Source organism: Drosophila mojavensis, unplaced genomic scaffold, assembly GCF_018153725.1.
Source record: "Drosophila mojavensis isolate 15081-1352.22 unplaced genomic scaffold, ASM1815372v1 contig_74, whole genome shotgun sequence".
In the NCBI taxonomy this organism is placed as follows: Eukaryota; Metazoa; Arthropoda; class Insecta; order Diptera; family Drosophilidae; genus Drosophila; species Drosophila mojavensis.
Window position 1 is genome coordinate 21,350,013 of NW_025318899.1, and position 21,091 is coordinate 21,371,103.

The following is a 21,091-nucleotide window of genomic DNA, read 5'->3' on the forward strand; positions in this document are numbered from 1 at the left end:
ATTTATATTTTAATATATTAATATATTGATAAATTGATATAATAAATGTCCAATAAATATTACGCTCTCCAAAGCAGCCTATTTTTAGTTGAATAAATAAGCAGAGCTGTCGCACTGGGAATGGGAACAATTCACAGCTCTCCATCGAAAAAATATTAGATCAACCGGAAAACCCGTTGGTTTCATTGATTTATGCGCTGGCGGGGTTAATGGTTCATATGACATGCACAGCGATGTATGACAGCGGTCATCATTGTAATGATTGCTAAAATTGTTGTTCCAGATGGCGTCTTGCACGTGCCAGCCATGGCAACCACATGGCCAAAATACAAAAAGACACAATTTTCATTTTTTATTAATATGAAAAATATATATATTTTTTTTTTCTTTCATTCCCTTATGATTTAATGATATGAAAATACCAAAGTATTACTTTTTATAATTTTTTAAAAATATATTTTTTGTTTACACATAAATATTTATTTATTTACTTATTTATTTATTCACTTTATTTCCATTCAACATTTATGTCTATTTCAGCTAGTGAATCTTGAAGCTTCTCGAGTTTTCCTTTTATTAATCTAAACTCTTAACTGGTGCAGCAGCTGTGTTTGTTTTTTTTTTTTATTATTATTATTTATTATTATTATATTATTTATATTTCAGCAGTTAATCTGTCGATCGAAAATGAATCAGATGAGACCTGTTTGTAAAGTCCATAACTCAATCCAGTTGGCATATCATATTTTTTCTAGCCCTGCCCTACATAAGTTTGTTGATTGGCAACTACAGTAAGCCATAAGCCGCAAAAAGTCAGCAAGTCAGCTACATTAGGGGCATTCCTGCTTCATCATCTGCATCCTGAGCAACCTGGCTTACCTTAGCCATGCAAACTTTATTTAAACTTTGTTCATTTGGGAATTACTTAAAGTTCTGCAGGCAAAGGCAATAATTATCTTAATAACAATTTCTCTCGGTTACAACTTCAGCGCACCTTGTTGCTTGCAAACTTTTCGATGCTACAGATTTTTAACTTCCTCTTAACTTTTTTTATTGATTAAGAAACTGGAATATACAATTTTATTTGCAGCGTGTTTCAGCGTTTGAGGTAATCGATTTTTGATGACTGCGAATGGCATTTAAAGAGATTTTTATAAATTTTAATTTAAAGGAAGCTGTTGATTGATGATAGGAAGTGGACTCGGATATGGCTGTACAATATAATTTATAAATTCAAAGTGAAGAGGCTTTCTAAATTTCAATGCAGATTATCTACTTCTCATTCAGTGAATAAGGCCAACTTCAACCTCATTTTAACATTAATATATTATTTTCTTGCAAGCGTATTTCAGAGATTTCATTTAATTTAAATTGATTTTGATTGATAATTTAAAGCTAGATTCGGATATGGATCTACGTTTCGATTAGCTGTTGTAGTCATTAGCTCCGCCTGCTTAAGAGAGTCCATAAGTCATTCCTAGATTTTCTACTTTATCTCATCTCTTAGTTTGCAAATCTAGCAAACCCTATCCCATCATCATTTCATGAGGAATTAAAATTTCATCCGAGGCGTGCTTCAGTTAATTTTGTTGCCTGTAAACGGCATTTCAAGATATTTTATTTAATTTTCATTTAAAGGGAGCTGCTGATTGATGATAGCAGCTGGACTGGCAGTAACTTATTCAATAGCAAACATATTTTAACATTTATTATTAAATGCTTAAATCTGTTTTAGGGCTCGCCTAAAATGCTTCAAATTACTTTCTAGTCTTACTTAACAACCTGCTAGAAAATAAATAAATAATAGTTACTACTTGTTTCTAATCTCTGATTTAAAGATTTATATGGAATTATTCCAAATTCCAAACTCCGTAAATATTATATAAGAAATTCTTATATTTACTTTTCTAGTGTAACTTAACCATCTGCATAAAAGTAAAATACAAAATCTTATTCAGCTCTGACTACAAATTGTATATAAATTTGTTTTTTACTCATCTACATAGCAAACATTTAGAAAATTCCAGTTCATTCGTCATTTTCGATTCATTTTCCATTACTTTTTATTATTATAGTCTGAAATAGGAAATAACGGTAAAATGTGTTTATTTTAATTTTTTGTGTGTGTTTATTTTCCTCTCTTTATTAATTTTTTCCTTTTCTCAATCTTTTTATTCTTACTAACTTATTATTTAAATCGCATTTATTTCTCTGTATTCAGTGCTACGATCTACTGATTTTTAATAAAATTAAACAATATTAGACAATAAATAATTTCTATTTTATTAAATAACGTTATACTTGAATTCATTTTTGTTTTACTAAATGGCGCAGCACACTTTACCTTCCACATTAAAGTGGCTTAGGTGCTGCTGGCTTCTCTGCCGTTATTGAGCTGGTGCTGATGGGCTGTTAGACGTTTCTAAGTTACATACCAATAGATATACATATGTACGCAGTGTATGGGAGCGACTACGAGTATGAGAACATGCGGCTATTTATTTCAATTTTCCCAATTCGCATTTAAGACGAAAACAAAGTCACCAAGTGTACGTGCCCGGCATGCCCAACAACTGGCACTGGTCAGCCGCAAACTTTGCTCATCACCAACACAAGCTCAAATCGACTGCTGGCAAACATGCAGCAGCAGCAGTAGAAGCAGCAGCAGCAGCAGCAGCAGCAACAACAACGAGCACAAGTACATGTTGTTAAAGCCGGGCTAGGGGCAGGGGAGTGGGGTTGGTGGGGGAATATGTAAAGCGATTTTGGGGCTGACTCTGTGACCATCATTGCGGTCAACGGGCAGGTTTAAGGTGTAGCGAACGATGTCCGCCTTTTGGCCTCCACGTTGACACGATGACCACGACTGAGACACTGGCTAGAGGAGCCACCGCACACACACACGCACAGAGCCGCACACATACACACACAGGGAATTACATTTCCGGCTTGGACAGCATGCGGAAGCAGCGCGTCGATTTAAATGCTTCAGGGCCGGAATTATGACAGGTGCCTGAGATTGGGCATGGATAAACGGGCGTTGGCCGCTAGAATTAGTTGAGCAGCTATAAATACGCTCGGCTGGAAAATGTCAGCGCTTAGTACTACAGCTAAAGAGTGTGAATCAAACGCGGAGAGCAGCGAAAAACAAAAAACATGCGTAAAGGATACGGATACGGATACGGTTACGGCATTGGCCTGGCGCTGTTGCTGCTGCTGTGCCTGGGTGCCAGCGTGCAGACGGCTGTCATACGGCCGGAGGCGCAGCAGGAGGCAACCACAATAAGCAGCGGGCTAGCCGACGCCACGGAGGCCAGCACCACGGTGGAGCCAGAAGTGACGACCGCATCGGTGGCACAAAGTCGCGACAAGGATGCCACCGTGCAAATTGGTTGGGCTAGTGTTGATCCTGCGCCCGGCACCGTCGCCGGTGACCTGAGTGTGGGTCAAATGAAGTCGGCTAAGCTGCTGCTGCTGAGCACGCCGGCCAGGCGGCCAGCGGAAGTGGAGCAGCAGTTCGAGGAGCCGGACGAGAGCGATGCCTCAGCCACCGCTGGCAGTGGGGACAGCAGTCTGCCAACTACGACGGAGGTCAGCACCACAACCGAGTACAGTGAAGCACCAACAACAACAGCAACGACTACAACAACAACAACAGTAACGGAGCAAGCCAGCGAGCAGCAGACAACAAAACTATTCGCCATCAATGCGACAATATCCTCCGAGGACTCGCTCCAGCCCAACGTAGCCGTGGCCGTGGCCACAGACAATACCACAATTGCAATTGCCGAACAGCCGCAGGCCCCCTTGGCCAACAACGTGGCCATTGAGCTGGCCCTCGTCGAGCCGGAGGCCGACTACGTGCTGCTGGATGGCAGCTTAACCGACCTGTCGCACCTCACCAGCTCATCCACTCATGACGAACTGCAGCTGGGCAGCTTCACGCACATCGACAGCGATGTCCACTTGCAGCCGGTGGTGCATTCGGTGGAAATCGTGCCCACCAGCCTCGATGATCCACTGATTGTCAATTACGTGCACAATTTGCGTTGACTATCGATGGCCGGGCAGGCACTTCCCCCAGCACTGCGGTCGAGTTAAAGCTTTGTTTTTATGTTGAATACGATAATCGAAAGTGTTACGAGTTCTAATTTAGTTTTAAGAAGGAAATTTAATAAAAATGATGAATAACTGATATGGGATAAGCTCCAGTATTTGCATTTGTGCATTGCATATATGGGGAGTAATATTAAGCAGCGGAAAAAGCGAAGCTGAAGGAGCAGAGGAGACTAAAGATATAAAATAGTTCTATTTTTGGAAATTAGGGCACTATCAGATCAGCGAAACATGGAACAGCAATTCTAGTTTTCTAAGATTGGAGAACAAAGACATTTCTCATATTGCCTAGTTTCTGATTAATTGAAACTACATTCATGCTTTTGTGAGTGGAATCATTCATCATTCAAACGCTCTGACGGTCTGCATCGGTCTCTGCATCGCATGTATGACTCAGTTCAATATGTGTTAATGGTACTCCATAAATATTGCCTCGAGTGCTGACACCGCATCGACTCTTCTGGCTCTTTTTCAATGTTGATTGTAACGGCAAGTATATTTTCATCAGATCATATATCGCTTTCGTTTCCTTAAGATGTAAAATATCGCTCTTACGCTTCATCTCTCACAAAAGCCTTCCTGATGCAATTCGAGTTGAAAACAAATAATAAGCTTGAATTAATTATATTGACACCTTTAGTCTTTTTCAATGCAGATGGATTATCAATTACCAATTATCAATTAATTAAAGAGCTACTGCAATCAAATTATCGAATATACGACTCATCTTGTTTGATCGCTCTTTGTGTAAATATTTTTAAATGAACTTCCCGCTTCTATCAAATATTGCTCTTCTACTCAATTCTTATATATTAAAGAATATATTTATTTTTTTCTTGATTATGAGATAGAAAAACTATTAGTATAGCTCATTAACTCAGCTATACTAATAGTTTTTCTATAGCTTTTTTTTCTATAGCTCATTAACTCAGCTATACTAATAGTTTTTCTATCTCTCATCCTGCCTCTCTCTCTCTCATACCGCTTGACCCCTTGACTTGACCTATCACTCTCTCTCCCTCTGTCTCTATGCCTCTCTCCCTCTCTAAGTCTTATTACTAATTCTGTTGCTCTATCCTTCTTCTTCATCTCTTTTTCATTGTTCCACTTCATCTCTCACTTTCCCATTGATTATTTCACTTATTATTCCTCTTGCTTTCACGCTCTCTCACTGTTTATGTGATGCTTCTTATGGTATTCCTTTCCCTACTTCCTACTCTGACTCATTCCCTTTCATTTGCCTAAACATCCATTTATAGATAAATTTGATTATGTACATATATTAAATTATTTGACCATTTCGGAAAGTATATATTCTTATACTATACACAATATACACACTCACGCACACATACATATTTACATATATAATTAAAAATTTGTATACGCAAACAAACGGATGTGAGCACACCACTACGGCTAATGATATACATTAGGAATTTCTATATAGACTTTATGAGGTCATAGATATTTCCTTCTTTGCGTTACACATTTCGTGACCAAACTTTGCAAACCTCCCAGGCTGATGAATTCATAAACATTTATAAACATTTATAAAATACAAATGAATTCGAATATATTTCACCTTGATTAAAACATAAAACACAACATGGATTTCTTATGACTAAACTGTTCAACAATGTAATAATACGAGAGATGCAGTCGAGGCCTGCTCACCAGCGCTGCTCCACGTGCGTGGTGTAGACAAATCCTCGCCTGGGCGCCTGGATCAGCGGCTGAGAGCGCAGTGGAATGGCCACAGGCACACCATTGGATGCTGGTGCTCTGGCCACCAGCACAGCTGGACCCAGGCTGGCGGTGAAGAGCACATTTTCGGCATCGGGCTCATCCTTTGAGCCAGGCTCTGGCGTGGGTTTCAGCGGATTTGTGCTGACACCACACACTGGATGATTGGCATTGGTGTCGTCCGCTGCAGCTGTCTCAGTCACATTGCCAGCATCTAATTGCTGCTGTTGCTGCTGCTGCTGCTGCTGCTTCAGCTCGGTGGGCAGCAGGAAAGCGCGACTTGGTCGATAGCCGGCGGCTGGATAGGGGGCGCCGGCAAAGGCGCGGCCTGAGCGGGCTTCAATGGGTGCAGCCGTGGTGGTGGCATCTAGCGAGTCCACTGCTGTTGTCGTACTCAAATCGAGAGCTTCCGTGGTGCTGGCTATCGCATCATCCAGCGGCAGTTCCGTTATAGTTGTGCCCAAGTCTGAGCCCGCAGTGGGCTGCACCGCGGCATCGGCTTCGCCCGGCAGCCAAAAGGCGCGTCCCTCCGGCCTAAAGCCAGCCGCTGGATATGGTGTGGGCGTGGGCGTGGGCTTCAGCTCTCTCACCACCGCCTGCTGTACGTCATCCTCCTGAACGCTGACCGCATACCGATTGATGCGTATCTGACGCGTCTCGGCGATTCCCAAAGCCCACAGGCAAAGAACCAGTGCAAACATCCACTGCATATTGTGCTGTAGGTCTATCGTAAGTGAGGCGATATATTCCAACTGATTTCAGCTGCGGATGCGTCCGGTGTTTTTATACAATGTTCTCGGGCTCTCTAAGGTCTCAGGTCTCGGGTCTGTTCAACTGGCAATGAAAGCGAGAGTCGTCTCATCTCGTTCCGTTCCATGTCAAGTCGTACATCGGGACATGTGCATACGTGGAACATCGTTAGGCGCACGGCTATCACATTTATTGATTTATTTTATTACTTATATTTTATACACACCGAACGAAATATATATATAGATATATGCTTATATCTATATTTGCTTGAATATTTTGCATTTGTTTTGCTTCTGGTGTTTGACTGCTTATCCACGTCCACCACGTCCGAATCGTCGCCATGTTCTATGGAAATAAAATGCGTTTCCTACGTGATCGGCAACTCTAAGGCGCTGCCCAGCCGGCCCAACCATTGACGAGCTGCCCACATCAATTGAAAGCGAAAACTTGTTGCCAATTGCATTATGTCTGGGCTTGAGTGTTAGAATATTTATTAAACACTTATAATCGATATTATGCGATCAACGACTGCCACTGAGGTGAACCCCAAGGGCGGCTATGAGCAATTAACTAACTATTGCAGCACGTCACGTCCTCTGATAACGATCGAACTAGCCTATCGGGCCATAGATAGACACTTGGGTGTTCCATGCGTAACTACACACACTCTAGAGTCTATTTCCCTTTTGGAAGTCAAGGATATACTAGGTATATCATAGATTAGGAAATTAAACAGCATGACTAAATTCCTCTTCAAAATATAGTTCAATCCTGCTTATCTATGGGCCTGTACATAACCACTTTAGTATCCCATGAGTAACTGGCGGTGTCTATATATACTCTAGTGTATAGTTCCATTTAGAAAATCAAATGTACACTGGATATATCAATTATTAGAAAATCAAATATATTCTGGATATATCAATGTTTAGGAAATAAAACTGTATGATTATACTCTTCTTAAAAATACGATTTGATTGAACTAACGTATCGGGCCATAAATCTACACTAGAGCGTACCATGCGCAACTGATGATATACTGTATACCGAAGACTCTAATATTAATTGTATATATCACAGCTCAAAAAGTAAAACTTTACATCTGCAGATTAACGTAAAATATATTATATATTATAGATTAGATCATAGCAATAGATAATATCAGGAGCTTTAATACTTCCTACCTACACTATTATTATTCTCTATGCCCTATTATGTTTAAGTTCACTTTCAAAGTTAGATACTCTGATCAAGTTGGTTTCAGAGCTGTAAATTGAAAATTCTTTACTTAAAATCGTAGATCAAATAAATTACTTAGGCTGGTTTTTTTTAATACGCCTGGCTTACCATATCGTTGTTATTGTTTTAATTTGAGAGTTTATATATACATAGTATATTATACAAAAATTTCATTTTTGTTTCCACTTTGCAGACTTGATGATGATGCCATGTATTAAAACATCCTCGAGCTTAAAAAAATGATATGATTTATTGTATTAATATGCGTTTGCTTTAAAAAAAAAAAAAAATGCTGAGATTTGACCTGCATTCTAATATTAAAAATGTAATATTATTATTATTATATTTTATTTTGACATAATCAACTTTTTATAGAAATCTTTTTTTTAATCAATAAAATGTTATCACTATGGATGTTGTTTGTTACTTTAACAAATCAATTGAAGTTCAGTGTTAAAACCTGTCATTAACGATTCATACTTTAAAAAATGATTATGAAAACTTCACTTAGTTAGTCATTAAAATTAGAGAAATTAAACAAACTAAAATAGTTATTAGATAATTTCATTTAAACAATATGTATATACAGTACTATAGCATATTATAGTGTTTCAAAATGTAGAAAGTATTGACTTCTTTAGGTTAAGTACACCTTTCAAAAGTTTCATCGCTTGCTTTTATATAAGTGGCACACTTAAGAATTCCTGAAGGCTGATTTATTTCGAAATAAACTAGAACACAACACGCTTTGGTAGCGCCACAGCTGTAGACTTTCCGAGTGTTATTCCATTGAATAGTGTTCGCTCCGGTTTTGGATTGATTAATGGCGGAACTATAAATCGAACTTCCAGCTCTTCTGCTAGTTCTTTCTTGTCACGTCGCACGCACATAAACCCGCCGAGCAGCCGCTCACAATGGAGCCGCCGACGTCAGAGAGTGCGCCAAAAAAGGATGTCCATGCTTGGATCATGCGACGCACCGCACACTAAACAGATTCGAGTGGGGCTGGAACATGGTTAGCCGATTCCACTGTTTCCAGATCTGTCCTAGCTATAAAAGAGCCGCGCTTGGCTGCCAACTGCAGCAGTCGTCGGCTTCAGCTTCCTAGAACCACACACACACACACCCATCCAGCAACTCATCGATATGGCCAAGTTCCAAGTCTTGATCGTGATCGCCGCCTGCCTGCTGGCCGTGAGCGAGTGCCAGGTGCAGCGCCAGCGCCAGGCGCAGCGCCTGAGCCGTGGACGCTCCCGCTACTTTGCACGCCAGGAGCTGGCGCCAGCGGACGCGGATGCTGCCGTCACGCCATATCCTTCAGCCGATGAACTGAAGCCAGAGGTGCCCTTCGATGAGGCAGCCGCCCCAGCCGCCGCCGAGCCCACGCCCGATGCCGTCTACGGCCCGCCCGACGCAGCCCCCAACGCCGTGCCCGATGAGGTCTACGGCCCACCCGATGTCACTGGCAACGATCTGCCAGCCGCTGACGCCGCCGCCGATGTGCCCGCCGAGCAGGCCCGCCTCGTCGCTGCCAGACGCGCCGCCAAGCTCCGACGCGCCCAGCCTGTGGCCTATCGTCGCGCCGCCGCCGCCGCTGCCCGCCCGGCCAAGCTGAGCGCTGCCCGCTCTGTGGTGCGACGCGCCTAGATGCGCCCAGCTCATCTGCTGGCGAGCTGCCTGGACCGGGCAGTCGCATTTAGCCAGATGCCAGCTGCAGCATAACCCAAAAAACCATGACGATTCAACGAAGCTCCCTGATGACGGCATATCAACAACTCACACACACACTGACTCACACACATACACATACACATACACCATAAACTATTCAGCATTTGAAATTTACCTTTGATTGTAAGCGAATTGCAAATAAAGTGTTCAGGAAACACAACAAAAGCTCACACAGATCGTGCTCAGACATTCTGTCTGCCTTATGAATCACTAAGGGGGTTTGGATGGGATTGCTGCCACGCTCAGAGCCAAAACCAAACTGCGGGGCGGGCCAACCCAAGTAACCGGTTAAGGAGCGCACGCGTACGCGTCATAAAAACATGACGACGCTGCTGATGCTGACGAAGACGAAGACGAAATCGAAGTTGCTTACATTGGGCTGGGTATCTCCCAAACCGCAAGTAAACAAGAAATTCAAGTTCAATTTGCCAGGAATCGAAGCATTGCTACCCTATAAAAATGTCATTAAAGGAGGGAAGTACAGATTAGTGTGGAATATATTTGGAATAAAAATAAAATAATAATATAAATATAATATATATAAATAATATAATAAATATAAATAATATTAAAATATATAATAATACAATATAATAAATATTAATATAATATAAGTTCCATAATATCATATACAAAATATTATAAAAAAAATTATTATTTATATAAAATGATTTTATTGATAATATTTTATTGCTTATATAATATATGTATATTATTTTATTTTTATTCCAAACTTTTCATAAATGCATTCCTCATTAATCTTCCTGTAATTCTGTAAATACTTTTCCCTCTAATAATATTATTATATATAAATAATATATAAAGAAAATACATTTCCTACCAATCCGCTGCTAAATACAAATGCCTCTAGTTATTATTATTAGTAATAGATTTATAGCCCAGAGTATTGTTCAGCTTTAATAAGAGTTTAATTACCTAGTAGTGGAGGGAATTAGCAACAATAAGATAGAAAAGCTGTTAATTGGAATATTTAAGTTGAGACTGATTGAAGCATTTATACCCTGTAAAATTAGTCAGCTCTAACAAGACTTGAGCTATAAAAGAGATTTATTGGCTGTTCGATCTCACATGCTAATCATTTTTAATTCAAAATGTATATAGAAGAGTGACATAGAGAGCGAGCTAGAAAGGGAGAGCGGGAAATTTAGAAATATTGCCTCACATGTGTGGGGGTCAAACGGGCCTTCAATCAGCTTGATAAGCCTCAAAGAGAAGCAGCTCCAACTCGCTTGGCATCTTTCTCTTTGTCGACCTCTGTGGCTGTTGCTGTGTCTGTTGTTATTGCTGTCTCTATCAGTGACTTATCTCTGTCTCTTGCTTGGGTTGAGTCAGCTCAGCATCTCACGGCTTATTTAAATAATTGCAAGCGCGTTCGGCTGTTCAGTTTACCAGACGCTGCGAGTGAAGCAGCTACGCCTCGACGTGCCGGTTTTTGTGATCTTTGAGCTTTGATAAAGTGAAATTTGCAAATTGAAAATAAAACCAGAAGCATTAAGTAAACATAACAAAATGTGGAAGACTTTAAGCGTGCTAATGCTGATTGGATTTATCGAATTGGCCCAGGCTCAGCGGCCATCCTTTGCCGGCGCACGGCCGCCGGGCGGGCTCAGCCAGAAGGACAAGTATAACGGCGCCCAGAACACGGCCGTGGAGAACATATCTGGCGTGGACATTGCCACACGCTTCGGCTCGGATGCAGTGCCGCAGCAGTCGCAAACAGTCAACTTGGCCTACGGCGCCTCGCAGAAGCCGCCAGTGGGCGTGCCCCTCGTGTTCGCCGTGAGCAGCAATGAGCCCGTGGTGGCCTCGAGTGTGGTGCCGGCCACCGTTGACGTGGCCAACCGCTTTGGTGGTGCTGCTGCTGCTGCCAGTGCCCCATCTGTGGCCAGCACCCAAGCCACCGCCAGTGGGGCGAGTCCTCCACCCACTCCAAGTGTCGTCAGGCCCGTGGCGAATGCTTTGCCCATCGATGCGCATGGAGATCAGAACTATGTGAACTACCTGAGCCAGCTGCCCCAGGATAATCAGCCATTCTGGTTCCTCAACTACCAGGCCATCGAGGCACTGAGAAACAGCTCGAGGCCGAATGTTGGTGCTCTGGAGACGCGGGGATCTTTCTTTGCTGGCTAAAGCTCGTTTCCCAACCACACAAAAAATAACAATACACTTGGCTAATTAAGGCCCACACAAGTGTGTGTGCGTGTGTGTGGGTGTGAGTATAGAGTGTACGTACGCTTACTCAGCAACTTATCTTGAAAACCGGGAGGAAATACCAAAATCGTGGGGAATGAATTGTGATTTTTCAAGCGATAAGATTGCCATTTGACATATGAATAGAGAAAATATAAAATACAAATTATATTACAAAAGCAATATGCAAATTGTAATTGCATGGGAACTGTAAAGGCCCCCACTCAATAGCAATTAATAAATTTATATATATTAAATAAATATTATTTATTAAAACTTATTGGACTGCTGCTTATTTGAATGGGTCTATTTTGGTTTTTATCTCCATTTTATAGAAGCAATATGCGAGTGTACGGGCATAATAAAGACCCTATACAATATTAATATGTACATAATTTTTATTCAAATTTATTCTTCTGCTACTGATTTTGTTATATCTATTTGGAGTTCCCCCGTTTTATACATATAGAGAAAATATATCATACGAATGATATTTATTATTAAAGCAACATGCAAATGTTGCATGGGAATTTTAAAGACTCTATCAATATCAATATATAAAGTAAATATATTTTATAAGTTTTATTTAGTAAAACTTGTTCCTAGATTTTGAGTTTAGTGAGCATCTGTATAGAGCGTATATTATATATATATATATATATATATATATATATATATATATATATATATATATATATATATATATATATATATATATATATATATATATATGGAGTGCATAAAATTTTCTTTCTTTGCCACCCCCCAGTTCTCAGCTTTTTATCGCGTGTAGCTGAGCTATCCCACTGTGCAGTTAGCTTCAGAGACTTTACTAAGAATTTATACTAGTTTCTAATTATTTGGCCTCTTTTATACCATCCACTGCAATATTGTCGGATTTCTATATTCATTAGTTCTATATTCAATATTGAACCCTGCATATTGTACTCAATTATAAAATATATTATAAATCAGTTCAATGTTTCTATTATAAACTCATTTAAGTTCCACAATATTCTATTTATTCAGAAAAACTGATGAGAAATATCATGGTAAATCAAAAGAAAGAGGTCAATGATATCTTTGCGTTACCTTAGGTTTTTTTTTAATCAAAATTATTTTGCATGAAGGAACGTACATATATTTGAACTTGAATGATCTTTGTCATAAACTTTTTAATTGCAGTTGAATAATAAAATGTATTTCTTCCTCTTTATGACTTATTTAAATTATTTTAACCTTAAAGTTTGTTATTGCACAGTATGCATAATCCCTGTTAAGGGAATTGGATCAACTTTCACTGAATATCTAACTTTAGTCGGTTGAATCATATTCTTAATTTTACATAGACATAAGGAAATGTTTTTAACTATAATTAGCGCAATAAATGCATATTAATAACGCGTAATTATAAAACCAGTAACAGCATTAAAGTCGGGTCAAACTGGCTACATAATGCCCGCTCTAATTATAAAAACCTTACAACTTATTTAAAATTTCAAGTTTTCGGTTCTATTGGCTGAACTATTATCATTTCAATGTTTTATATTGACAATAGTCGAAGAAAAATATTATCAGTAATTCACTTAGGAATTTCCAAGCTTCCAGCTGTAAAATGAAATGAAAATTCAGTTTTTTATTTGAATATAGGAAATATAAATTTTCCCATTTGCCACGGCTTTGAAGTTAACTAAATATTATTATTAAATTTTATTATATTTTAATCTGATAATGATGATTACTATTATAGACAAATACCTATATATTCAACTACCAGAACGAGTATAACAGAGATTGGCAGCAGTGGAAAGCACAAGTTACACCAACTATACTACATATATGCCCATCTATGTATGCATGAAGCGCATCATGCTCGACTTAGTATATAAGTCTTGAATAGACGAACAACAATAGTATTGAAACCTTTTAAACGCCTTTTAAAAGCAGCAAACAAAAAACGGTAAAACGGAATAATAGTAAAGAAAAACACATAGAAATAACAATTTATAAGCAGGCAAAGCATGAAAAATGCATTCAAAGAGCCAGAACAAAGGAAAAGTGGAGAAAATGCAGAAAAATGTACAACAAAAACTCAACAACTTCAATATGCAATGGATAAAAATGGATGCAAACAATGAAAAGTGCTCCTTGGGCGCTTGTTAATGGCGAGTGAATTGCGAGAAAAGTCGATACTGGAGCAAAAGTGTCAAGCACTGAAAATGCCACTGAAAAAGTAAGAAGAAGAGAACGGAGCTGGAAAAGTAGAAAGACTTGAATGCAGCTAAGTTCAACGCAGTTTAATAGACTTCAAACAAAACATTTTTATGCAAATAACAATCGATCAATCAATCAATCACAGGATCGTTTACCAGGCCAGCTGCTGGCTAGCTGCAGTGTAGGCAACCACGTAGGGCTGTTGGCCTCCCACATAGTAGAGCTGTGGTGCGGGCAAGGCGGCTACCGGCGCCACCGGAACGGCTGGAGCAACTGGAGCCACTGGAACGGCTGGTGCTGCCGCCTCCACGGGCAACTCCTCCAGGCGGGCGATGCGCTGACGCTTGCGCTTGGGCTGTGCCTTGGCCAGCTGCAGCTTGGCCAATCTCTGGCGGCTGCTGCGCAGGCGAGCAGATGGTGTGGTCACCTCCTCCAGCGAGTTCTCCTCTATGTCCACTTCTTCGGCATCGGGCTGGAAGCTGTTTGCTGGCGGCTCCTCTTCGGCGGGCAGCTCATTCACATCCGTGGAAGGTGGTGGGCCATAGATGAGCGCGGGCTCCTCCGGCTTCAGCTCATCCGCTGAGGGGTATGGCGTGGGCTGCACCTCCTGCCTGGCGAACGCCTGGCGCTGTCGACTCAAGCGCAAACGCCGCGGCGCCTCAGCGGCTACGTGAGCCACCAGGATGGCCAGGAGCAGCAGGGAGCTAGTGAGCTGATAACGTGCCATGATCGTCTTAGTTGCTGTTAAGCTTTGTTGTCGATCGTATATGGAGCTTTTGCTTTTATACTCGTTGCTGGCCCCGTGTCAGCCAAGCTGCAACAATTCTAGACCACTCCGCAACGTTCCGCATATAAAGCAGTCAATAATTTGATAGCCCACTCCAAAAAAACAAAAACATAAATACGAAGAAAAAACTAGTATTCCAAAAAACCATTGACCTGCATGATAAGCAGGCGCCGCACAGTGCCTCAATACTCATTTATTATTGGGCAATTATATTCAACTTCAAGGTGCAATATGATATGCAATGATGTATATATATGATGAAAATAAATATAAATACGTTTTTTTTTATTACTTTTCTATTTTGTTAGAATATTAATTTTATTCTTATTATATACAATATTTATTAAAATTATTTTTCAAGAAAAATATTTATTTTATACCACCCATCTACAAATAGATGTATAAAATATATATTTTTCTTGAAAAATAATTTTCATAGATATATAATAAAATTTAAATTAATATTAAAAATACGTATATGTATATGTATATATAAATAAATAAATAAATAAATATATATATATATATATATATATATATATATATATATATATATATATATATATATATATATATATATATATATATATAAAGAACACATATTTGATAGAGAGAGGCAAATTGTTACAACAATTGATATACATAATTATATTATTCATAAATTGGAACTTAGATAAAATTTGTATTAAACTTCAATTGACTGAAAAAAAAATAATAATAATTCTAAAAACGAATAATAAGTATACTATGAATTTATAATTATATTTTATTAAAAGTATCATTCTTATGCTTAATAAAATAATTTTGAATTAGTTTGTAACATTGTTATGCAAAAAGTCAAAAGAAAGTCAATCTGAATAATGAACATTAGAATATTTTAACTTCCTAAAATTAAGTTGATAAAAAAAAATAATTTCGAATTATTTATGGAAATCATAAAGCTAATTTTTAAAATTGTAATCCTTTGTTAAACTAAGCTATGTAGTATTTTAAACCAAATGAATATAATTAATTAACTAATTAATAATTAATTAACTAGTTAATAATATATTTATATAAAGTACATATCTGCAAAATATAATGATACATATTTAAAATTTTGTATTTTATTATTGTCATTGTTTTTGCCCCAATGTAGCTGAAGCACATGGATAAAACAGTTGAGCATTTGCCCAAAATACAATTTGATTAGCTTCAAGCACAGGTTGCAGCAGTGCGCGGCGATCGAGTGTGCGAAGTTCAGAGTTAAGTGGCGAATCGAATTAATGGTCGGCGGTTATACGGTTATGGGTTAGACATGGGCCCTTGAGGAAATATTGTCACGTAGGTGCACGTATGTGGACACCATCTTGAGGGCGTCCCTCGGCGTGCCATTTATGACTGCCAAAATGTTCGTGTATAAAAAGTCTGCGATTCGCAGTCGATATCAACATTCTAACAGCAACCAGCAACAGTTCGACATGGCTTTCAAGTTCACCAGCTCTCTGCTCATCCTGGCTGCCATCGCAGCGGTGTCTGTGGCGGAGCCGGCACGTCTGCGCAATCGCTCATCCCGCTTGCGTTTGGCTCGCCAGGAAGAGGCGCCGCCAGCGCCTGTGGATCCAGCTGTGGACGCCGCCCCAACGCCTGCCCCGGCACCTTACCCTCCTGCAGGTGTCACGCCCGCCATACCCTTTGACCTGCCCACCGAGACGGAGACCGAGGCGCAGCCCGATCTGACCTATGGCCCACCTGACAACACCTATGGTCCTCCACCCGCCGAGCCGGACAACACCTATGGCCCGCCACCTGCCGAGCCCGACAACACCTATGGCCCGCCCCCTGCCGACGCTGCCGCTGATCTGGACCAAGACCAAGATCTGGCTCCAGCCGATGCCGATCCAGCTTCAGAGCCCATTCCCGCCAGCCTGATCCTTGCACGCAACGGCCGTCTGCGCCTGCGCCGTCCTGCATCAGAGAAGCTGCGCTCCGCTCAGATCATACGGTCCAAGCCCATTCTGGTCTACACCATCCAATAGATGGACTGTTGTTGCGAATGTTCTCCACGAGTCGTCGACCCAAATATTTGTTAACTCTTTATTAAATATATATAAATAAAACATTGTTAAACAAAATTTACAACTTCAAAGTCTTGTAAACAATTTTGAATATGGCCAGCAAATTTCTCTATGCAACATTTGTTGTATATTTAAAGGGAATAAATTTAAATTAGTCATTAGATCTATTTTACTTTTCATGACTTGATAGCTTTTAAGCTGAAGGGTGCACTTTTAATATAAAACCATATTTTTTTTTTTAACTTTCGTTGGTTGCTTATAAGGATATGTAAACATACATATACATATGTATTAATGTATATAATAATATGAAAATTTTTGGACTTTGTTTAATATCAGATATCTGATTTTAGTAACGCTTGGTAAATCTTATTTTCCTCTTGTGTTGTTTCAAACCTTTTTTTTTTTTAAATGTGTTTAAATATTTTAATTACGATCTCGATTAGAGAATATTACATTTTGTATCTAGCTATGCATACCATATTTTCTCAAAATATAATCTATTCTGATATTATGTCCTAGCAAATGCTTGCATAAATATTAAAGTTCAACGAAGTTACTAATAGAATTATATTTATTTAAATACATAAATTTATATTTATTATTTCTATACTGTTTCAGGATGCATATCAATATTTAGTTTATATTTTAGTAGGTGCTAAGCCTCTGCCAATCCACCTACTCGAAAGTTTGCACCACAGCATTAACATAATAAAATAATAATAATAAAATAAATTAGCTTTAATCCTATATTTGACATAAATAATGTATTACATATAAAATAAATATACATATATGCTCTGTAACATATTTTGTAAACAAAACATTCGATTTAGAAAAATGTTTAATAAATAAATAAACAGATGAAAATTCATATATTTAATTTAAACTCTGTTCTTAATACCCTCAAGGACGATGAAACAATGATATAATGAAAACTTTTATAAGGTGGCTTTAAAAATATGATTTAAAAATAATATAATATTATATAATAAATATAATATTATTATATATTTGGTTACAGTATTTAATGGCTAAATTTTAATAATATATCCACAATATAATGTATCCACAATATTAGAAGCTCATTGAAGGAGATTTGTATGTAAACATGAGCAAGAGCCACCTGACCTAGTTGAGAATTTTGTCTAATGCCGAGGCTATCCAGACACGTTTACGAAAAGGCCAATGGTTATGAATATAAAAGCCATTAAGTAAAATTATGAATAGCCAAGAACCCACCGAAATAAACAAATGGGGAATTGAACTACGAGCTAAAGCCTATTGGAACCGCTGTCGACGGCGTGTTAATGAGGAGACACAGAGAGAGAGCCCAGCGCCACCGGCAGTCGATAAACACCCGGTTAGCATTGGCTGCCAAAATTGGGAAAAGGGTCACGTAGCCAGCATTAAACAGAAATCACAAGCCGATTCGATCGGGCCAACATAATCAAAGCCGTGCCGAGCGAACGAGAACAGCAACTAGCTAGCCAGCCAGCTGCTAGGAGGCCTACAATCGAAAGTGACGAGCATAAATTATGAACGACAGATCTGATCGGGAGGCCCCTATAAATAGGCCGAGCTCTTGGGCAACTCAGAACAGAATTGAGTCGATCGTCAAAATGGCTAAAGCTACTTCAACACTTCTGCTGCTAGGCTTCGCCGTCCTGGCCAGTGCGGAGCCACTGCGTCAGAGATTTGTGCCGCGACGTGGCCTCGCACGGCAGGAGCAGGCGCCACCAAGTCCTGCGCCCACCGGCTACCCAGAGGCTGGCATCACTCCCGAAGTGCCCTTTGAGCTGCCAAGCTCCACTGCACAGCCGGAAGTGAAGTATCTGCCTCCAGATAATACCTATGGACCACCGGACAGCGTCTATGGGCCACCCACCAGTGGGGATGATCAGCCACAACCAGACGATTTACCCGAACCCCAGCCGGAGCCCGAGCAGCCCATCGAAACGGACGACATACCAGAAGAGGAGACTCCTGTTGATGCGAAGCAACAGCCCGACGCAGATGCGGATGAGGAGGAAGTGCTTGTGGCCGAGGATGGTACCGTGATCGCTGTCTCCACGACCCTCGATCAGCCCGAGGATAAGAAGTCCGCCAGAATCTATCAACGCTTCCCACAGGCTCGCCGCAGGCAGGCGCCAGTGCCGGAGCGCCTGGTGCTGCGCCGTAGCTGGTAAAATTGTAATCTAAGTCATGTAAAAGCTATTAATAAAGTTGGCCATAGCCACATAAAATCTTCAGCTCACATGTGCATACGGTTTAGTCATAGTGGCTGGGCACGTAAGCGCTTGGGCTTGCCGTATAAGTCATCGCTCGATTGGCCTTGTCGGCAATTTGGGCACTTGGGCACTTGGGCAGTTTGGACACTTTGTTGGTGAAGGTCAGCTTTGGTCTATGATGGGTATTTAAAGTCGACAGTTGACAGAGGGCAGCAGCAGTTCAGCAGCAGTTGTGACAGCAAAATGTTTGGAGCGAGCTTTTTATTTGTGGCCCTTTGTGCAGCAGCTTGCCTGGATGCTAGTGAAGCGGCTAGATTACGTTTTCCGGGACCTGTTCTACAGCGACAAGAGGCGGCTCCTTATCCACCAGCCGGTTTGACGCCTGATCCACCATTTGAACTGCCGACGGAGCAGCCTGCTGACTTTCCTCAACCAGATTTGACCTATGGACCACCGGAGGAACAGCCGGAACTTGTTTATGGACCGCCTGAGGAACAGCCGGAGCTTGTTTACGGACCACCCGACGATGTCTATGGGCCACCTGATGAGACCTACGGCCCACCAGCAGTTGAAGAGATTCCAGATGAGACCTATGGTCCGCCGGAGCTGCCCACGAATGTAGACGCCAATGGTTCAGGACAGAGTGCAGCAACCATAAGCCTGGCTAGCTTACGTCCACAGCTACAATTTGTATTGCCTCTGGTGCAACGTTTTACCGCCTTCCGTCAGATGCTTCGTCCCGTGCAGTCTAACCGACGACCCTCTAAGTTGACTGCTCGGCCACAGAGAAGACCTGCAAAGATTATCAATAGAGTTAATGCTGCATTCCCAGCGACTCAATTGACTCTGCCATTTGTGGAGCGCCGCATCCCCTTCAGGCCTGCGCGTCTAATTGTTAACGCCCCATTGAAGCGAAAGCCTGCCAAGATTACTGTTAATTCACCTAAAGCACCTCTCGCCCAGTTGACGCCCGCCATACGCAGGCCAATATTTTCTGGCGGTCGCATTATTGCCTATTCTGACCAAGTGCAGAACTGGTAAATAATGTGAGTACTTGTAAATAATTTTTGAATAAATCGTTATTTTTCTGGAACAAATGAGTCTTTTATATAACAAAATATATCAGTCCGGCAACTCCATTATTATCGATATATTACTATATCGGCAAACCGCCACTCGCGAACAATCTACAACGTATCCATCCCTATAGCACGCTAAACCGAATTGCCGACAACGCTGTATTTTTAATAAAAATATAGCAACAAAATAAACAAATATATATAATAGCAACAAATAATTGACTGCCAGTAGTAGATACTGCTAACTGGATTGTACTGCATTGAAATTTTGGATTTTAACATAAGGTAAATATTTGGCGGCCACAAGTGGAATAGCTCAACTCATAAACAGTTTCCTAGGCAAAATGGCTGGTGTGTTATTCGAGGACATATTCAACGTCAAGGACATGGATCCTGAGGGAAAAAAATTTGACCGTGTTTCCCGCCTGCACTGCGAGTCTGAATCATTTAAAATGGACCTCATCCTGGATATAAATTCATGGCTGTATCCCATGGAACTGGGAGACAAATTCCGTCTGGTGCTGGCCACAACATTGCGTGAAGATGGTTGTCCCGACAGTGGCGAATATAATCCTATGGAGCATGAAGGTACGCGAGCGGATAGCTTTGAGTACGTCATGTACGGAAAGATCTATCGCATTGAGGGTGACGAGGCGCACAACGAGTCATCACGGCTGTCGGCATATGTTTCGTTTGGTGGTCTACTGATGCGTCTGCAAGGAGATGCCAACAATTTGCACGGATTCGAAGTAGACCAGCACATGTATTTGCTAATGAAGCGACTGGCGTTTTGAACATTGTATAATTCACACTATTTTTGTAAATTAAATAATTTTTCTCTAATGCTTTGAATGTTAAATGCAGTGTTACCATAAGCAACTAACGATGAAATGCTCAAGTCTAAATATCGTATTGCAGCTCAAAACA

At 40.4% G+C, this 21,091-nt stretch overlaps 9 protein-coding genes across 9 annotated transcripts; 7 read left to right on the forward strand and 2 right to left on the reverse strand.

The window, feature by feature from the left end:
- Positions 1–3,087: 3,087 nt before the first annotated feature.
- On the forward strand, positions 3,088–4,188 carry LOC6583214 (cell wall protein DAN4). Its single transcript, XM_002008852.4, has one exon. It carries the CDS (start codon positions 3,157–3,159, stop codon positions 4,051–4,053), a length of 897 nt encoding a protein of 298 aa, XP_002008888.1. The 5' UTR covers positions 3,088–3,156; the 3' UTR covers positions 4,054–4,188.
- Positions 4,189–5,675: 1,487 nt separating this feature from the next.
- On the reverse strand, positions 5,676–6,638 carry LOC6583215. Its single transcript, XM_002008853.4, has one exon. It carries the CDS (start codon positions 6,570–6,572, stop codon positions 5,790–5,792), a length of 783 nt encoding a protein of 260 aa, XP_002008889.2. The 5' UTR covers positions 6,573–6,638; the 3' UTR covers positions 5,676–5,789.
- Positions 6,639–8,922: 2,284 nt separating this feature from the next.
- LOC6583216 lies at positions 8,923–9,755 on the forward strand. Its single transcript, XM_002008854.4, has one exon. The coding sequence runs from the start codon at positions 9,001–9,003 to the stop codon at positions 9,499–9,501; it is 501 nt and encodes a 166-aa protein (XP_002008890.1). The 5' UTR covers positions 8,923–9,000; the 3' UTR covers positions 9,502–9,755.
- A 1,230-nt stretch (positions 9,756–10,985) lies between these two features.
- On the forward strand, positions 10,986–12,076 carry LOC6583217. Its single transcript, XM_002008855.4, has one exon. The coding sequence runs from the start codon at positions 11,116–11,118 to the stop codon at positions 11,734–11,736; it is 621 nt and encodes a 206-aa protein (XP_002008891.1). The 5' UTR covers positions 10,986–11,115; the 3' UTR covers positions 11,737–12,076.
- Positions 12,077–13,764: 1,688 nt separating this feature from the next.
- Positions 13,765–14,737, reverse strand: LOC6583218 (translation initiation factor IF-2). Its single transcript, XM_002008856.3, has one exon. It carries the CDS (start codon positions 14,735–14,737, stop codon positions 14,162–14,164), a length of 576 nt encoding a protein of 191 aa, XP_002008892.1. The 3' UTR covers positions 13,765–14,161.
- Positions 14,738–16,243: 1,506 nt separating this feature from the next.
- LOC6583219 (classical arabinogalactan protein 9) lies at positions 16,244–16,905 on the forward strand. The gene has a single exon (XM_002008857.4). The coding sequence runs from the start codon at positions 16,258–16,260 to the stop codon at positions 16,813–16,815; it is 558 nt and encodes a 185-aa protein (XP_002008893.3). The 5' UTR covers positions 16,244–16,257; the 3' UTR covers positions 16,816–16,905.
- A 1,571-nt stretch (positions 16,906–18,476) lies between these two features.
- LOC6583220 (protein TsetseEP) lies at positions 18,477–19,098 on the forward strand. The gene has a single exon (XM_002008858.3). The coding sequence runs from the start codon at positions 18,477–18,479 to the stop codon at positions 19,041–19,043; it is 567 nt and encodes a 188-aa protein (XP_002008894.1). The 3' UTR covers positions 19,044–19,098.
- Positions 19,099–19,328: 230 nt separating this feature from the next.
- On the forward strand, positions 19,329–20,126 carry LOC6583221 (proline-rich extensin-like protein EPR1). The gene has a single exon (XM_002008859.3). The coding sequence runs from the start codon at positions 19,329–19,331 to the stop codon at positions 20,124–20,126; it is 798 nt and encodes a 265-aa protein (XP_002008895.1).
- A 137-nt stretch (positions 20,127–20,263) lies between these two features.
- On the forward strand, positions 20,264–21,007 carry LOC6583222 (DNA-directed RNA polymerases I, II, and III subunit RPABC3). The gene is made up of 2 exons (XM_002008860.4): positions 20,264–20,449; positions 20,504–21,007. The coding sequence occupies exon 2, from the start codon at positions 20,509–20,511 to the stop codon at positions 20,956–20,958; it is 450 nt and encodes a 149-aa protein (XP_002008896.1). The 5' UTR covers positions 20,264–20,449; positions 20,504–20,508; the 3' UTR covers positions 20,959–21,007.
- Positions 21,008–21,091: the final 84 nt, after the last annotated feature.